The sequence below is a fragment of the Vulpes vulpes genome, chromosome 8 (assembly GCF_048418805.1).
Source record: "Vulpes vulpes isolate BD-2025 chromosome 8, VulVul3, whole genome shotgun sequence".
NCBI lineage: Eukaryota > Metazoa > Chordata > Mammalia > Carnivora > Canidae > Vulpes > Vulpes vulpes.
The window spans coordinates 37870557-37888389 of NC_132787.1; the positions used below are offsets into that span (position 1 = coordinate 37870557).

Below are 17833 nucleotides of genomic sequence, written 5' to 3' on the forward strand. Positions count from 1 at the left end.
GAGAGTAAAATTATGGGATATCTTTCCAGCGTTAGAGGAAAGGAGATTGGATGTCCATCTGTAGGGTGACAGTAGGGCTGCCGATCATTAGAGGATATCTCTTTGACAGAGGAGAAGAGGTGATTATGGGCTGTGGAGTTAGAACGCATGTATGAAGGCTGAGGGTGGTGGTGTGAGGATCTAGACCCTAGTCTGCAGGGGCTGAGGGCAGCTCAGGCTAGGGGGTTGGTTATTATGGGATGTCAGTATAAAAGTGGGAAACTGATTATTACGGGATGTGTGTGGGAGGAGGCCGAAGTGTCCGTTGTAGTACTGGGGGGGGGGGGGGCGTTGTTTCTGACTATTATGGGATATCAAACTGGGGGTGGATGAAGAGTGGTTATTATGGGATGTCTGTGGGGGATGGGGAATGAGTATTATGGGCTGTGAGGCTTAAGTGCTGGGAGGGGTGCTTATTATGGGATGGCCATGGGGAAGGAGAGGTGACGAATTATTATGGGATGTTAGCATTAGGGCCAAGAGTGAAGAAGTTGGCAAAGGATGGCTATTATGGGATGTCTGAGGTGGGGAAAGGGTTAGTTGCAAAAGGTCTGCAATATTATGATATGTCAACAACCTTAGCATATAGGTGTATGGAGTGTATGTGTGTGTGGGGTGGTGGTGGTGGGGTGTCCGTGTGTATTATGGGATGGCCGGAGGTGGGTGGTTGCCCGGGTGACACGCGCGCGCGCGCTCGAAGGGGGCGTGGCCAATGGTTGCCGGAGCGACGAGGGGGCGGGGGTTGCCCGGGAGACCTAAGGAGGAGGGTGGCGGTAGTGGAGGGGGGGTTGGAGTTGGTTGAGGTTATTATGGGCTGTCCGTGGGGGGGCGGGGCCTGTGCGGTGGGATTTCCCGGCCGGTGTTTCGGGCCCTTTAAGAGGCGACGCCGGAGCCGGAGCCATTTTCCCCCCTTCGGCCGCGGCGAGGAGGAGCCGGAGCGGGAGTGACACCGGGCCGGACCCAGCGCGACCTGCGGCGGCTCCGGGGTGAGGAGAGCGCGGGGTTCCTAAAGAGACGCCCCTCTGAGCCTGACCAGCCCCCAAGCTCATCCCTGCATCCACCCCTTCCTCAGATGTCCCGGACTCGCGGACCGCCCCCTGCCCAGAGGAGCCGACCCTTCCTTTTCCTTGCCTGCAGGGCGCCCTGCCCCCCCACCCCCCCACCCCCGCCCTAAGCCGGCCCGAGTCCTGCTCCCCGCGACTCCCATCTCGGGCTTGGTCTCCCACAATGCCCGGCGCCCGCCCCCTCGCCCTTTGCTCACTTGCCCCCCGGGACACGTGGCCCGGCCCCCTGCCCGGTGGGCGCTCCCTCGCCCCCCGCGTCCCAGCCTCCAGCCCCCTGGAGCGCCCGAGCCTCCACGCCCCCTCGGCCCCGTGGCTCCTCCGGAGAACCTGAGTTGTCCCAGAGGACAGCCTTTGGAGAGCTGCCCTGTCTGGGGACTGGCCCCTCCCCAGGCGCAGGGAGGCGCCCCCCCACCCCCAAGTGACCTTGTGTCCCCGAGCGCCTCGCTGCCTGCCGCCTCCCCCGACCCCCCCGCGCCGCGGCCACTCAGACCCCCCTCCCCCCGACATACCCTGCTCGGTCCAGCCTGGTTTCTCCCCCTCCCCACGCCTGCACCAGCCTGCCCTCGGGGGCGTCGCTCCCGCTCATCTGGGGGGCTCCAGTTGGGGAGCCGGCTTCCGGGCTGCCCTCGAGGAGTGTGGAACTAAGTTCAGCCTGAGTGGTTCGGGTGCCCTGCTAGGGTGGCTGGGGTTGGGGGGGCCGCTTTGGTGGTGGGCGGAAAGAGCGGGTGGGTGTGGGGGAGGGGGACAGTGCGCGTCACTGACTGTTCTCTCTTTCTTCCCCCCCTCCCCCGCACAGTGACTCGGGCCAGTGTAGAGGGCCCCAGGCCGCAGGCAGGAGCAGCTGGGCCAATTCCCTGGCCGGGAGCGGAAGGGGATGGCGTCGGGCCTGGGCTCCCCGTCCCCCTGCTCCGCGGGCAGCGAGGAGGAAGATATGGATGCACTTTTGAACAACAGCCTGCCCCCACCCCACCCAGGTAAATCTTCCCCAAGGGCCCAGGGCAGGAAGGAGGCATTTGGGCCCTCCCTAGCGACTCTGGTGAGGCAAGGTTGAGTTTCTCTCTCTCCGTGCAGAGTCTGAGGTGGAGGGCATCCGAAGGGAGTGGTTCCCTTCTGCGGAGCTCTTGTGGGAGGGGGTGGAAGCCATGTGCCTCCTGGGCTCTGGGACCGAGATGCAAGCTTGCTGCACTGTCTGTTTTAAGGAATGCTATGCAGTTCCCAGTTGAGGGAGCCCTCTGGTCTGGAGACCTTACCTTGTGTGGGTCCACGGAGGAATGCAGGTGGCTGGGACCCCTTGGAGGTGGGGTGGGGGTTCGGGTGGGTGTCGAGGATTGCATGTTGAAGACCAGCCCGGCATCTGTGTTAGCAGGATCCTGTGGTTGCTGCTGTGGAAAGGAGAGAGGGAGTGCTGGTTACTCTCTATCTGATTATTTTTAGCTTCTGATCAGTTACCGGTTTTCTGTGATGTCTCAACTGTGAAGTTTGAATTGCGCTCCTCCGCTGGGATGTAGAGAGCTTTTAGCAGGCAGATTGCTGGAATGTTTCAAATGGGGAAATGATGGGGGCTTGGGGTAGGGTGTCACAACCTGAAGGATATACTAGGGAGGGGCAAAAGAAGGGAGGTGACACCCTGGGCACCCCCCCCCCCCCTCCCATAGCAAATGGACATAATACAGACTTTTTTCCTAGAGGCTTATGCTTTGGTGCAGGGAGCCTAGGGTTTGGGCTGGTGTCATGAAGTGTTTGTGTAGGTGTGTTGGGGGTTGTTCTGTGTTTGTGGGTGGCTCCTGGGACTGGCCAAACCCGTATGGTTGTAATCATCCTGCCTGATTGGAGAAGCTCTTGACTCTCCTCAAATGGTGATTGATGTCATGCATCTGAGTGGATGTCTCTCTCTTGTCTGTCTTTCCTTTTTCACAGCCCGTAGCTAAGTCACCTACTTGTTTCCTTGACCTTTTTTTCAAGCTTCTTTTTTTTTAAATGTCATTTCTTTATCCTTCTGCTTATCTTTATTTTCGTTTTAATTCCGGAGCCTGCTGGTCGTGTTTTTGTTTCCCATCAAACATCTTTCACTTCTGCCTTCTCTCTCCTTAGCTGTAGCAGTAAGTTGTGGAGGTCTGGGAAAGATGTTCCTACATTTTGGTGTTTTCTAAGTTGGAAGTCTTCAAGTCTTAGTTTGAAACTGAGGCCACTTAGTAAAGGGGTCAGTCTTGTTGCTGAGTCTTCAGCTGTTGGGATGAGAAACTTAGGCTCGAGTCTCATCACTGTGTAGACCAAGGTGGCAAATTTCTGTACTGTTGCCCAGGGTGGGGGTGGGGTAGCAGCATTGGTAACATGATCTGACTCTCTCTCTGAGGGGCGAGAAAAGTAGTAGTGCTGTCCAGCCAATGTTGGTTCCACATTTTGGCTTCCCATTGGCCCCTTGGGCTGGGGCTGCCCCTGTGTTGATTGGGAGCAGTGCAGGCTCCCAGGGTGAACTCTGCCCCAAGCTGTAGCATGACCCAGTTTTTCCACTTGCCACACCCCATTCCTGCCCCTTTCCCAAATCTTCTTTTATGTCTCAGCCACTTTGAATGTTGTCTTGGTGCATTATCTGCTTGAGAAGTTTGGGGGTCTTATGTGGATGGGCGTTCCCTTCACCTGCATGGGTTTGTCCTGGTATCCAGCTTTCACGGAGGTGAGGAAGATGAGGAACTGAGAGATATGACTTATTAGTGAGGGGGATGACATGGGGGATTGCTTTGAAGAAGCCTTAAGAAAATGGTTCTTTCTGGTGAGATCCAAGCTGGTGTTCCATTCCCAAGGGAATGGGAGGGGCTTTCATATGCCTGGCCTGATCCTGGGCTGAGTGGGGGGAGGCTGATGGTGCTTTGTCAAGCCTAATGTCTCATATTCCCTAGTATCTGCCTTGCTCAGGAAGGGCGGAGCCAGAAGCATTTTAGGGCTAGTTCTGGGAGTCAGGGGCGAAGAGAAGAGAAGGAAGCATATTGTCCCGCACTGTCCAGGTGCTGCTCTTCTTTTCTTCGTGTGAACATCACATATGCTGGATAGGTGGCTACTTCTAATCTGTGAGAGGTAGTTTAGGGCCTATGGCTTGGACTCTTGAGGAGGTAGGTGGTGAGAAGGGAACTGAGTTGTGGAGACTTCTTCTGGTCTCCCATTCCTCAAGCTAAATTTTTTGGGTATCAAAAATTCAAGAAAGTTGCATGCTGTGACCACAGCTCCACTGAGCCTTTGTTAAATCTTAGTTCTGATGATTGGAAAAATAATTATGATTGAGGCAGTGACCCAGTCTTTCTTGTAGTATTACCCTTCATGTTTGTCTTGGGTTTCCTTGCCTAGGACATTAAAGTGGCTTGTTGAGAACTGTGTCATCCCAAAATAGGTGTTAGGAGAAGTGGTATGTGGACCTGGGGCCAGGTAGCAATTTGGGAAGTCTTGTGAGGGTAGTCTTTCCTCGGCTACCTCTCTCAACCCAACCCCCTCTCCCCTGCTACTTCCTGTCCTATGTTGGCAGCTGGGTGCCCTGGGCTGGCTTTTGCGGTCAGGAGCCATTTTCCCTCTCTTCAGTGGGTGAGGCACTCCCTCCTTCTCTCCACTCCCTTCTCCACTCCCGCCTCCCTGGGCGGGGGTGGCTTAGGAAGAAGGAGAGAGAGGAGGGAGGAGGGAGTTGGTGTGAATGTGTGTTAGTTACAAAGGAAGCTGCGTCCTGGCCTTCTCCTCCCCCTGTGCCCCTTCCCACCTAGCCCTGCCCAGGAGCTCTCAGTATTACCCTAGGCTTTGTGTGTGCTCCCAGCCAGGGAAGGAGGTGGAGCCAGATGGGAGGAGGATGGGGGTGTGTGTGGAGGAGATGGTGACAGCTGGGCTGATTTGGGCCCCTGGGGAGAAGAGGCTACTGACCCAGGAGAAGCTGGGGAGGAACAGTAGAGCTGGAGATGGGGAAAGGAAATTATGTTTGGGAGTGGGTGTGATATTGGGTGGACAACTGAACCTGGGGCTTGAGGATTCTGGTGGTTTTGAGCAGTGATGACCCAGAGTGGGTAGTCAAGGGTGTGGTTTCTGGGCCCCCTGCACTGATAGGCTCTTTCATTTTCATTCCTTGCTTTGTAGAATATTTGGTGGGCAGTTAGAGGAGGGCTAGATATATTTCTCTTATTTGGTTAATTCTAAGCAGCTTGCTGGAGCTGCACTGGTGAACATATAGAGGACTCCTGTTAGAGATGAGGGAAAGGAGGCAGGGGTCTGGACAGCTGCCCGAGGTGGGCCTGGTCTGGCCTGGCAGGCCTATTTCGGGTATATACAGCTCTCTCTTTGTCTGTTTTTGTCCTGAGTATCAGCTTCCTTCTGTGGAGAGTATAGCAGTTCTCTTCAGTGGAATCTGGGACAAGAGGTGGGGGAATAAAGTCTAAAGCCTCTGGATTAGGCTCTAACCTTTTGCTATTGATCTTTTCTCTACCTGTCTTTCTCTGCCAAATATATGTAGAAAATGAAGAGGACCCAGAAGAGGATTTGTCAGAAGCAGAGACTCCAAAGCTCAAGAAGAAGAAAAAGCCTAAGAAACCTCGGGACCCTAAAATCCCTAAGAGCAAGCGCCAAAAAAAGGAGGTGAGTGGGTGACTGGATGTTTTGGGGAATAATAAGAAGAAGGGAGCAGCTCTGAGAATGGTCGAGGGGTAGGAGGGGCATTTGTTTCTTCTTCTAGAATGGTGGGCCAGGTCCTGAGGTCCTCAGCCCTGGGGATGAGCCTCAGGGCTGTCCTGAGGTCAGCATGTGTGTAGCATGTGTGTGTCTGTCTCCCTCTCCCTCTCCCCCTTCCCTGCTCCAGCGTATGCTCTTATGCCGGCAGCTGGGGGACAGCTCTGGGGAGGGGCCGGAGTTTGTGGAGGAGGAGGAAGAGGTGGCTCTTCGCTCAGACAGTGAGGGCAGCGACTATACCCCTGGCAAGAAGAAGAAGAAGAAGCTTGGACCTAAGAAAGAAAAGAAGAGCAAATCCAAGCGGAAGGAAGAGGAAGAAGAGGATGACGACGACGATGATTCAAAGGTGCCTTGGACCTCTGTCCTTTCCTCTGTGCTTGCTGTCCACCTCTGTCCTTTATCTCCCAGATAATGCCCTGCCCCTTAGTGCTCTTCTCTCCCCGTTTGAAATGATTTTCTCTTTGCTCTTCTTCCCTGGTCTTGCAAGCCTTCATCTCAGCTCAGATTCTCTTTAGCAAGTGTGGGTACTAGGTGTCAGGTCTTTGACCTTGCTCTCTCTGCAGGAGCCTAAATCATCTGCTCAGCTCCTAGAAGACTGGGGCATGGAAGACATTGACCATGTGTTCTCAGAGGAGGATTATCGTACCCTCACCAACTACAAGGCCTTCAGCCAATTTGTCCGGTAAACAAGAGGGTCTTGGGCCTGGGAGAGGAGAGTGCTTGTATGATCTCTTCTCACTTCTCTTTCTCTCTCTTTTATTCTTAAACTTCTTTTCACTTTGTTGTTCTTGTCCATTTGTCCCCCAGACCCCTCATTGCTGCCAAAAATCCCAAGATTGCTGTCTCCAAAATGATGATGGTTTTGGGTGCAAAGTGGCGTGAGTTCAGCACCAACAATCCCTTCAAAGGCAGTTCTGGGGCTTCAGTGGCGGCAGCAGCAGCAGCAGCGGTGGCTGTGGTGGAGAGCATGGTGACGGCCACTGAAGTTGCACCACCTCCTCCCCCGGTGGAGGTCCCTATCCGCAAGGCCAAGACCAAGGAGGGCAAAGGTGAAATGGGATCCAATGCAAGGCGGGACTGACATGGGCTTGGGATGTTGAAGTTAGAGGAAGCATGGGGGTGCTGCTCTGTTAGCCTAAAGATAGAGGAGTGTGAGGGAGAAATGAGTCCTGGATTTAGGAGGTTTGGGAAGCTGAACATGGGGAAACCAGCTTAGGTGGAGAATATTTTATCATCTTCCCCATCTTCTACCTTGTCATGCATTTGGATTATACTATCTTACTTGTGCTTTTCTGATCTTTAGGTCCCAATGCTCGGAGGAAGCCAAAGGGCAGCCCTCGTGTACCTGATGCCAAGAAGCCTAAACCTAAGAAAGTAGCTCCCCTGAAAATCAAGCTGGGAGGTTTTGGTTCTAAGCGTAAGAGATCCTCGGTGAGAGCCCAACCCATCCCTTTGGTGAGGGTGTCTTATCTAATAATGATGTTACTTTATGTCAGAGTCTAGCCTTTATAGTAGGCATGTAAGAATGGGGACAGGTGGCTCCACAACAAGGTGACTAGGCTTCTTACTTGACTGTCCTGGCTGGGGTTCTAGCACCCTTAGTAAGAGAGTGATCCCTTCTCTAGCATTCTCCTTTCCCTTGGCTTCAACCTCTAACTTTCTTTCTTTTCATTCTGCCAGAGTGAGGATGATGACTTAGATGTGGAATCTGACTTCGATGATGCCAGTATCAATAGCTATTCTGTTTCTGACGGTTCCACCAGCCGCAGTAGCCGCAGCCGCAAGAAACTCCGAACCACTAAAAAGAAAAAGAAAGGTGTGTTTCTTTTTTGTGTCTGTGTGTGAATGGGATAGGGTGGGAATGATTGGGGAAGAATCTCCCTAAGGAGATCAGGGTTAAGTTTATTTTAGAGGGGGCGGGGGGAGGTAGTTTTTTTCTAATAACTGGGCTTTCCCTCTTCCTTGCCCAGGCGAGGAGGAGGTGACTGCTGTGGATGGTTATGAGACAGACCACCAGGACTATTGCGAGGTGTGCCAGCAAGGCGGTGAGATCATCCTGTGTGATACCTGTCCCCGAGCTTACCACATGGTCTGCCTGGATCCGGATATGGAGAAGGCTCCTGAGGGCAAGTGGAGCTGTCCACACTGCGTGAGTACCTGGCCATTGTGTGGCCCTTTGGAACCCTTGAGAGGAAGGGTGGGATGATGAGGTTTTTTTGGGCCTGGGTGGTGGTGTTCCTGGTGTGGACTTTGGGAAGCATTCAAAAGAATGGGTGTGGTTCTGATTTGGGTGGGTGGGGGGTGGTGGTGATCTGACTCTGGTCCTTTACTGCAGGAGAAGGAAGGCATCCAGTGGGAGGCTAAAGAGGACAATTCAGAAGGTGAGGAGATCCTGGAAGAGGTTGGAGGAGATCCTGAAGAGGAGGATGACCACCATATGGAATTCTGTCGTGTCTGTAAGGATGGTGGGGAGTTGCTCTGCTGCGACACTTGTCCTTCATCTTACCACATCCACTGCCTGAACCCCCCACTGCCAGAGATCCCTAATGGTGAATGGCTCTGTCCCCGTTGTACGGTGAGTGACTGACCCCAGCAAAGGTGGGAGGTGTGGGTAGTGCAGTCTAGCAGAAGGGTATACCTCTTTCATGTGTCGGCTTGGCGGGGGAGGGGCGCTGAGGTGCAGGAGAGGTCATTGGAGAACTCTTTGTCTTTTAGCCCTGAGACAAGTTATTTTCCTTTCTCATATAGTCTGGGAAAACGTAGGACTAACTTTGAATAGAGGAGTTGATGTTTTGCCAGCTCTCTTAAGGGTTGTGCTTCTAGCTTAGAGCATCCACCCTGTCTTGGCACCCAGCCTTGAGGTCTTGGTAGCTTATTTTATTTTACTTTATTTTTAAAAATATTTTATTTATTTATTTGAGAGAGAGAGAATGAGCAAGGGGAAGAGCAGGGGAAGAGGGAGAAGCAGACTCCTGCTGAGCAGGGAGCCCTACATGGGGCTGGAACCCAGGACCCTGGGATCATGACCCAAGCAAAAGGCAGATGCTTAAGCAACTGAGCCACCCAGGTGCCCCAAGGTCTTAGTAGTTTAAAATGGTTAGTAGAGTCACTTAATTGCTTGTCAGTTGGTTATGAGAGGAATTTTGGGATCCAAGTCTTGGGGTTTTCTGTGCTTTCCTTGTTCTGGTTTGTTGTTGAAGTCTAGTTACTGGCCTTGTTAAACATATAGTAGCAATAGGGTCACTCAGGTACTGGATGAAGTCCAGAAGTAGAGCAGGAGTTCTATTATTATTTACTTAGAGTGGTCCTTCTTGAAATGAGATTTAAATTTTTTTTTTGAGATTTTAAAGTTTTTATCATTTATTTATTTAAGAGAGAGAGTGAGAGCATGTACGTGCACGAGTGGGGGTGCAAGGGTGGAGGTGAGGAGAGCAACTCAAGCAGAGTCCTCGATCCCATGACCCCGAGACCATGACCCAAGCCAAAACCAAGAGTCAGGTTCCCAACTGTGTCATTTCCTCCTCTTGGTAATGATTTGGTGTTGAATCCTCTTTTTTTCTCAGTGTCCAGCTCTTAAGGGCAAAGTTCAGAAGATTCTAATCTGGAAATGGGGTCAGCCACCATCTCCCACACCAGTGCCTCGGCCTCCAGATGCTGATCCCAATACTCCCTCTCCCAAGCCCCTGGAGGGGCGGCCAGAGCGGCAATTCTTTGTGAAGTGGCAAGGCATGTCTTATTGGCACTGCTCCTGGGTATCTGAACTGCAGGTAAACCTGGGATAGGTGAGAGATCTGGGGGCTGCAGGGAAGAGGGTCGTGAGAAACAGCCTTGTGGATGGATGCCACTCCTTGGTGACTGCTATCCTCTCTGCCTGCAGTTGGAGCTGCACTGTCAAGTGATGTTCCGAAACTATCAGCGGAAGAATGATATGGATGAACCACCTTCTGGGGACTTTGGTGGTGATGAAGAGAAGAGCCGGAAGCGTAAGAACAAAGACCCTAAATTTGCAGAAATGGAGGAACGCTTCTATCGCTATGGGATAAAACCTGAGTGGATGATGATCCACCGAATTCTCAACCACAGGTACCAGTGGAGCTGGGCCAGACTGGTGGTGGTCTTGGGCATATTGGAGGTAGGCAGCATATCCATTGAGAGACTGCTGCCCAAGGGATTAAGAAAATGGATGTCACCGGTGATTTAAACTTGGAAGAGATGTGTACATGATATATTATTAACTGACTGAATCCTGGTATTTGAGCCACAGGAGAAGACTATAGATTAGATGTAATTTTAGGTCCAAAGACTGTGTAGTAGAGACTCTGATTACATGTGGCATCTGGCATTCCTAGAAGTCTAGTTTTTGGAATACCCATTATTGGCACTTTTTGAGAGTGAGGCATGGCCTTCTGGCTCTGAAGATTTTTTTCTCCTTGACCTTGTAGTGTGGACAAGAAGGGCCACGTCCACTACTTGATCAAATGGCGGGACTTGCCCTACGATCAGGCATCCTGGGAGAGTGAGGATGTGGAGATACAGGACTACGACCTCTTCAAGCAGAGCTATTGGAACCACAGGTGGGCAGCTTTGCTGAGGTGTGGAGTTTGTTCTTATTGAGAAGGACTCTAGACAGCTGTGTGATGTTTGTCTTCTTTAGGGAGTTAATGAGGGGTGAGGAAGGACGACCAGGCAAGAAGCTCAAGAAGGTGAAGCTGAGGAAGTTGGAGAGGCCTCCTGAAACTCCTACAGTTGATGTGAGTTGGGGCAGAAGAAAGGGTAGAATTTGTTGGGTAGGAGGATAAATCTCATGTGCTCTAGTCCTCTGATGGTGCTCTTACTGATGCTCTGCCAATAGTAACTTCAGAGTAGAATGCTTCCCTACTTCTCCACAGCTCTAAACCAGGGATATGCTAGAATCATTTTCTTCTTGCATCATCAAAAATAAAAACATAGGAGATGGTGTTTCCTGTGATTGAGAAAGTATTATCTAGGGATGGGTCACACAACCACACTTTAATGAAACTGGTATTGGAACCTGGGTCTTCTGACTCATAATTCAGTGGCTCAGTTTCTCTGGGTTTTATTTGTGTAATATAATGTAAGGGCTGTTAAGGTTAAAAAGATGACCCTAGGGGGAACATATGATTATTTACCAGGTGAACCTTGCTTAGCAGAATTACTGTATTGCTAGGGAGGCTACGATGTATCTTTCATCAGGGATCTGTAGGACCAAGATCTCCCATCTGTCTGACAGGTTAGTTGCCTTCCTGGAGGATCCTAAATCAAACACAAAGTTACAATGGCTGTTGGGGATCTTTCCCTCCCCCACAATCTTTGTGGCTCTTAAGAATCTAGTGAGGATGTGTGAGGAGCAAGCATCTGTTACCTTACAGAAGGGAGTTCTTGCCGGCACTTGACTTCCTTCATTTCATCCTTCAGCCAACAGTGAAGTATGAGCGACAGCCAGAGTACCTGGATGCTACAGGGGGAACCCTGCACCCCTATCAAATGGAGGGCTTGAACTGGTTGCGCTTCTCCTGGGCTCAAGGCACCGACACCATCTTGGCTGATGAGATGGGCCTTGGGAAGACTGTCCAGACAGCAGTCTTCCTCTATTCTCTCTACAAGGAGGTAGGAAAGCTGGGGCTGTTAGTTTTTTTATGTGGGTATTTTATGTTGTGGTCATTTCACATTTTGAGGAGAGAGGAAAAGGAAGGAAAAATTGGTCACAAAACTTGAAGAACACTGTTGAATGACAGTCAGGTAGACACATGTCCACAGAGATAGACTGGGGAGATGGCAACCTGGGTAGAGTCAGTGGTAGATGCATAGAGCCTCAGTCTTGGAGGAATAAATACCTGTTGAGATAAAGAGAGTTGTGAGTGGAATTAGCATGGAAAGACATACAGGAAAGGCTCAGATTTTAAACTCTCTGTAAAGGTGGCTGTGCTGTGGGAAGTAGACAAGGCGTTTACGTACGTAGAGAAAGGCAAGGGTAGGAGCAGCACACATGCCGGTCCTTGGCTGGCTTTGTGGGCAGTGGTAGAGATGGGTGCTAGGCCAGTACTATGCTGGGCCTTCAGTCCTTACTCTGCCACTTTTCTTCTTTCTCCAAGGGTCATTCCAAAGGCCCTTTCCTAGTCAGTGCCCCTCTTTCTACCATCATCAACTGGGAGCGGGAGTTTGAAATGTGGGCTCCAGATATGTATGTGGTGACCTATGTGGGTGACAAAGACAGCCGTGCCATCATCCGAGAGAATGAGTTCTCCTTTGAAGACAACGCCATTCGTGGTGGCAAGAAAGCCTCTCGTATGAAGGTATCTCAGTGGGAGGGAGAGCACCCTAGAGGGAGTTGTTGCTGTGGGCTTACTGCTTCTTCTGACCTCAGTCCCTGAGGTGAGGCAGAAGGATAACAATTGGGAGGAGGAAAGACCCCATAAGTCTCTTGGGTTAACCTGCATTTGAGGAGTTGCACATTAGTGACCAGGTCTTCTCCTTGTGTAGAAAGAGGCATCTGTGAAATTCCACGTGCTGCTGACATCTTATGAATTGATCACCATTGACATGGCTATCTTGGGTTCCATTGATTGGGCCTGCCTTATCGTGGATGAAGCGCATCGTCTCAAGAACAATCAGTCAAAGGTGAAGGAAAGGAGGGAGGTTATGGCCCCTGGTTTGAGTTTTCTGGTACCACCTACTCATTAAGAGGGGACCTAGGAGGAGAGGAAAGGGTCAAGTGGTCTCTCTGCCTTCCCTCCTCACTTGGGATTCCCCTTGGTGGCCAGACCTTAAAAGGGAGATAGAGATGGGGGAGCGGGGAGGGCTTAACTATTGGGCAGCAAAACAGCTCAGTTTGCAGAAATTTACCAGAGCCCTCTTTTCATTGAATTTTACCTTCTCCATCTGCTTCTTCAGTTCTTCCGGGTCTTAAATGGTTACTCACTCCAACACAAGCTGTTGCTGACTGGGACTCCGTTACAAAACAATCTAGAAGAGTTGTTTCATTTGCTCAACTTTCTCACCCCTGAGAGATTCCAGTAAGTGTACATTTCTCCATAATCAGCTGATAATTCTGCTTCAAATCTTCCTGTTGCCCATTTCCTATATCACTTTCCTTTCTTTCTGAAGCAATTTAGAAGGCTTCTTGGAGGAGTTTGCTGACATTGCCAAGGAGGACCAGATTAAAAAACTGCATGATATGCTGGGCCCTCATATGTTGCGGCGTCTCAAAGCTGATGTGTTCAAGAATATGCCATCCAAGACAGAACTGATTGTGCGTGTGGAGCTGAGCCCCATGCAGAAGTGAGTCAGAAGGTTCAGAAGCATCGACTCCATTTTGTAAAAGTAGTTAGACACCTACTAGTCTGAAGAGTGCTTCCGATTCCTCCCTATACTTTGCTTCAGGGCATCTGGTGACCAGCGCAAGCAAGATCTCCAGAAACTTGATGCCATAGTTCTTATTTAGTTGAATACCTTATTTAACATGGTGGTGCTGGTGCTTATTAGGGTTCCATCTGTTAGGTCCCAAAGTGAGGTATGTTGGGAGGAAGATCTCAGACTTTGGGATGGTATTATGAGTCATGTGAAGTTAGGAGTCCTATAAAAGCTCTTGAGTCTGATCTTTCTGTCTTGTCCACGTAGGAAATACTACAAGTACATTCTCACTCGAAACTTTGAAGCACTCAATGCTCGAGGTGGTGGCAACCAGGTTTCTCTGCTAAATGTGGTGATGGATCTGAAGAAGTGCTGCAACCACCCATACCTCTTTCCCGTGGCTGCAATGGTATGCTGTGCCTTCTCTTGCTCCTCACTGGGCTGGAGTTGCTCCATTTGGTTCAATGTTTTTCTCTTTTGTGCTCCTTTCCTCAGGAAGCCCCTAAAATGCCTAATGGCATGTATGATGGCAGTGCCCTAATTCGAGCATCTGGGAAATTATTGCTGCTACAGAAGATGCTCAAGAACCTTAAGGAGGGTGGGCACCGTGTACTCATCTTCTCTCAGGTATTTTGTGGGCTAGGCTGGGAGCTTGAGGAGAAAACGGTAGACAGCCCTCAGCGACATGAGGCAGGCAATTGTCATCTGACTCCCCCTTAATTAAACTGTGATTCTTTTCTAGATGACCAAGATGCTAGACCTATTAGAAGATTTCTTGGAACATGAAGGTTATAAGTATGAACGTATTGATGGTGGGATCACTGGGAATATGCGGCAAGAGGCCATTGACCGCTTCAATGGTAAGTGAGAAGGAGTGGCTTCAGTCTGTATGTTCTCATTCACTCACGACTTTGCATGGATCATTTGTTCTTGTATGTCTGCTTTTCTGTGTGGTTCTTTAGGATTTTTGTCAATTGATGTGGAAGAGTAAAGCTTTTGAATGCCCTGATTGAATGTATTGGGCTTTTCCTAGCAGATAATTTTTTCCTTTGGAATCTTCATCCTTTTTTTTTTTTTTTTTTTTAATTTATTTATTCATGAGAGACACAGAGAAAGAGGCAGAGACACAGACAGAGGGAGAAGCAGGCTCCATGCAGGGAGCCTGACATGGGACTCGATTCAGGGTCTCCAGGATCACACCCTGGGCCGAAGGCAGGCACTAAACTGCTGAGCCACCAGGGCTGCCCCGTCTTCATCCTTTTTGATACACGAGGAGCTTTCATTTAACCCTCTTTGTTGTATCTTGAGGCCCAGAGAGGGACCAGGACTTACTCAACTGAGCCATTCATAGCAGACTTGTCTCTCAGTAGCTGCTGTTCTTCTTCCTCCTCCTCCTCCTCTTTATTTTTAATTTAATTAATTTTTTTAGAAAGTTTTTTTAAAAAAATATTTATTCATGAGAGACACACACACAGAGGCAGAGACATAGGCAGAGGGAGAGAAGCAGGCTCCATGCAGGCAGGGAGCCTGATGTGGGACTCGATTTCAGGACCCCAGGATCACTCCCTGGACCGAAGGCAGGCACTAAACTGCTGAGCCACCCAGGGATCCCCTAGAAAGTTTATTAACTTTTTTATTAATATCTGCACTCACCATGGGGCTTGAACTCGTGACCCCAAGATTGAGTATTACATGCTCTTCCAACTGAGTCGGCCAAGTACCCCCTCACTTTTTATTTTAAAATAATTTTGGGGGATCCCTGGGTGGTGCAGCGGTTTGGCGCCTGCCTTTGGCCCAGGGCACGATCCTGGAGACCCGGGATCGAATCCCACGTCCGGCTCCCGGTGCATGGAGCCTGTTTCTCCCTCTGCCTCTCTCTCTCTCTCTCTCTCTGACTATCATAAATAAATTTAAAAAAATAATAATTTTGGACTTCTTTTTTTTGTTTTTTTTTGTTTTTTTACGATTTTATTTATTTATTTGGCAGAGAATGAGAGAGCACAATCAGGTGGAGGGTTAGAGGGAGAAGGAGAAGCAGGCTCCTGGGAGACCAGGGAGCCCAACACAGGGCTTGATCCCAGGACCCTGAGATCATGACCTGAGCTGAAGGCAGACGCTTAACCTACTGAGCCACTCAGGTGCCCCTAATTTTGGACTTTAAAGTAGCAAAAAATAATACAGGATTCACATATATTCTTTACTCAGCTTCTCTTAATAACCGCTTCTATAACCACAGTACAACTGTCAAAAGCAGGATGTGATGACTGATGTCATACTAATAACTAAAATGTAGACCTTATTTGAATGTCACCACTTTTCCTCCTAATGTCCTTTTTCTATTTCAGGATCCAATACCAGATCTCCCATTGGGTTTGGTTATTGTGTCTCTTCCTCTCTGTGACAGTTCTTCATTCTTTCCTTTGCTATCATGCTGTTGATACTTTTGAGGATCACTAGTTAGTTTTTCTGGACTGTCTCTAAGTTTGGGTTTGTCTGACGCTTTCTCTTGAGTAGGTTGAGCTTATTAGACATTTTGGGCAAGAATGCCATAAAAGCAATGCTATGTTCTTTTCATTGCATCATACTAAGGGGAGGACATGATATTGATAATGTTCCATTACTGGTGATGTTAACCTTGATCACTCAGTTCAGGTGGTATCTACTTAGTATCTCTACTGTACTCTTTTTCATATTATAATTGATATCTTTTTTTTTTTTTTTTTTCTTTTCTTTTTTTTTAATTGACGTATCGTTGACATAGTAAAGTATCAGGTGTGCCGGGTGGTAATTAGACAACTGTGAGTTATGCTCACTACAAGTGTAGCTGCCATCTGTCTTCATACAACACTATTATAGTATCCCTGTATTTCCTGTGCTGTGCCTTTCACCTCCATGACTGGATGAGGGAGGTATTTGAGACTGTGGTCTTATACTGTTTCTCCTTAAACTTGCACATTGATCTCAGCATCCATCCGTGGACCTTGCTTACAGTGATTTACTACTGTGGTGTTTGCCTGATGATGTTTTATATTTCTGACATTTCTTCTACATTTATTAATTGGAATTCAGGAGACACTAATAATGCTGTTTTGGTTCCTTTTGTAGCACCGGGTGCTCAACAGTTCTGCTTTTTGCTTTCCACGCGGGCTGGGGGCCTTGGAATCAATCTGGCCACTGCTGACACAGTTATTATCTATGACTCTGACTGGAACCCCCATAATGACATCCAGGTGAGCAGAGGTAGCGGCCTTCATATACAGTAACTTACTGGTATAATGCAAGTATTCTCTGTGAGGGCTTTACCACCTGGAATTAGTTGTTCCAGGGGGGAAACAATAGATTCTTTCTATGTCTTTTATATCACATGAGCCAGAGAGTTTGGATTAGCTATGGTCTTATTTGGGATACCATGATAAAGGGTGGGGTCGGGGGGGGGGGTAGTTCATTTGAAAGCAAGTTGCAGCTCTTGCCTTGTGCTGGATTTAGCTTATTATGTGGACATCAAGGCAACAGCAGAAGCAGGAAAATATGGTTACTTCAATTTCTGGCTTTGTTGTGTACCCAACTTCAGGCTTTTAGCAGAGCTCACCGTATTGGGCAAAATAAGAAGGTGATGATTTATCGATTTGTGACCCGTGCGTCAGTGGAGGAGCGCATCACGCAGGTGGCAAAGAAGAAGATGATGCTGACGCATCTAGTGGTTCGGCCTGGGCTGGGCTCCAAGACTGGATCCATGTCCAAACAAGAGCTTGATGACATCCTCAAGTTTGGCACTGAGGAACTATTTAAGGATGAAGCCACAGATGGAGGTGAGCTGGTCAGGAACTTGTTTTGGTGCGGGGCTCGGCCTCTCTAAAGGGTATATTGATACTTAGGGTCCTGAGACTTGGACCTAGGGTCTTCTAGGATGTGCTTTTACCACTGCAGCTGCTGAAGCTGACTTTGAGGGTGTGGACCCCTGATTCTTTACAGGAGGAGACAACAAAGAGGGGGAAGATAGCAGTGTTATCCACTATGATGATAAGGCCATTGAGCGACTTCTGGACCGTAACCAAGATGAGACAGAAGACACAGAACTGCAGGGCATGAATGAATACTTGAGCTCATTCAAAGTGGCCCAGTATGTGGTGCGGGAAGAAGAGATGGGGGTGAGTATGAGTCCAAGTCAATGCTGTGCTTGGTGATTGGTCTGGAAATTGTTACTGAGACCAGGATGGTATTTGATCCAAGAGGAAAACATCTGTACGTAAGTCAGTACATTGATGAACTGATAAACCTCTTTCTTTGAAAATAAATACTATCACATATGGGCAGTCGCATTTTCATTTTTGCCATGGCTGTCAGAAAACTCATAGCTAAATCTCCTACTCAAAACTTATCTGTATTAGTTTTTCCTCTTCAGAATCTCATTTTCACTAACTCATTTTATTAACCCTACGAATTAACTTTTGATTGTTACCAAGTCTCTGGAGAAAAGGCAAGAGATGAGATACCTATCTAAGCAAATCATTTCCCTGTATTTTTTAAAAACATTAGAATTGTTTTCCCTTCTTCTCTTCCTTTCCTTTACTTGGTCTCTTATACAAAACAACAACAACAAGAAAACCTAAAACTGATAAATGCGTGGTTTCTTTAATACCCCCCCCCCCCCCCCCTGCAAAATAGAG

At 49.1% G+C, this 17833-nt stretch overlaps 1 protein-coding gene across 24 annotated transcripts in view; it reads left to right on the top strand.

The window, feature by feature from the left end:
• Positions 1 to 17833, top strand: part of CHD4 (chromodomain helicase DNA binding protein 4) — a 35469-nt gene that overhangs the window by 5547 nt on the left and 12089 nt on the right. For 3 of the 24 annotated variants that reach the window (XM_025995339.2, XM_072766124.1, XM_072766127.1), the window contains exons 1-25: positions 771 to 1025; positions 1900 to 2077; positions 5584 to 5705; positions 5926 to 6141; positions 6359 to 6477; positions 6603 to 6844; positions 7099 to 7226; positions 7476 to 7611; positions 7766 to 7944; positions 8131 to 8370; positions 9359 to 9562; positions 9673 to 9878; positions 10238 to 10369; positions 10450 to 10546; positions 11232 to 11423; positions 11909 to 12109; positions 12297 to 12434; positions 12708 to 12829; positions 12921 to 13094; positions 13434 to 13575; positions 13662 to 13793; positions 13909 to 14026; positions 16272 to 16396; positions 16738 to 16975; positions 17139 to 17314. In XM_025995339.2, coding sequence (XP_025851124.1) covers positions 1978 to 2077; positions 5584 to 5705; positions 5926 to 6141; positions 6359 to 6477; positions 6603 to 6844; positions 7099 to 7226; positions 7476 to 7611; positions 7766 to 7944; positions 8131 to 8370; positions 9359 to 9562; positions 9673 to 9878; positions 10238 to 10369; positions 10450 to 10546; positions 11232 to 11423; positions 11909 to 12109; positions 12297 to 12434; positions 12708 to 12829; positions 12921 to 13094; positions 13434 to 13575; positions 13662 to 13793; positions 13909 to 14026; positions 16272 to 16396; positions 16738 to 16975; positions 17139 to 17314 — 3879 coding nt within the window. In that variant the 5' untranslated portion in view covers positions 771 to 1025; positions 1900 to 1977. Of the gene's footprint in view, positions 1 to 740; positions 1749 to 1899; positions 2078 to 5583; positions 5706 to 5925; positions 6142 to 6358; positions 6478 to 6602; positions 6845 to 7098; positions 7227 to 7475; positions 7612 to 7765; positions 7945 to 8130; positions 8371 to 9358; positions 9563 to 9672; positions 9879 to 10237; positions 10370 to 10449; positions 10547 to 11231; positions 11424 to 11908; positions 12110 to 12296; positions 12435 to 12707; positions 12830 to 12920; positions 13095 to 13433; positions 13576 to 13661; positions 13794 to 13908; positions 14027 to 16271; positions 16397 to 16737; positions 16976 to 17138; positions 17315 to 17833 lie in introns of those variants that run through there. The other 21 variants (XM_025995342.2, XM_025995343.2, XM_072766137.1 and 18 more) reach the window with 14 other exon arrangements.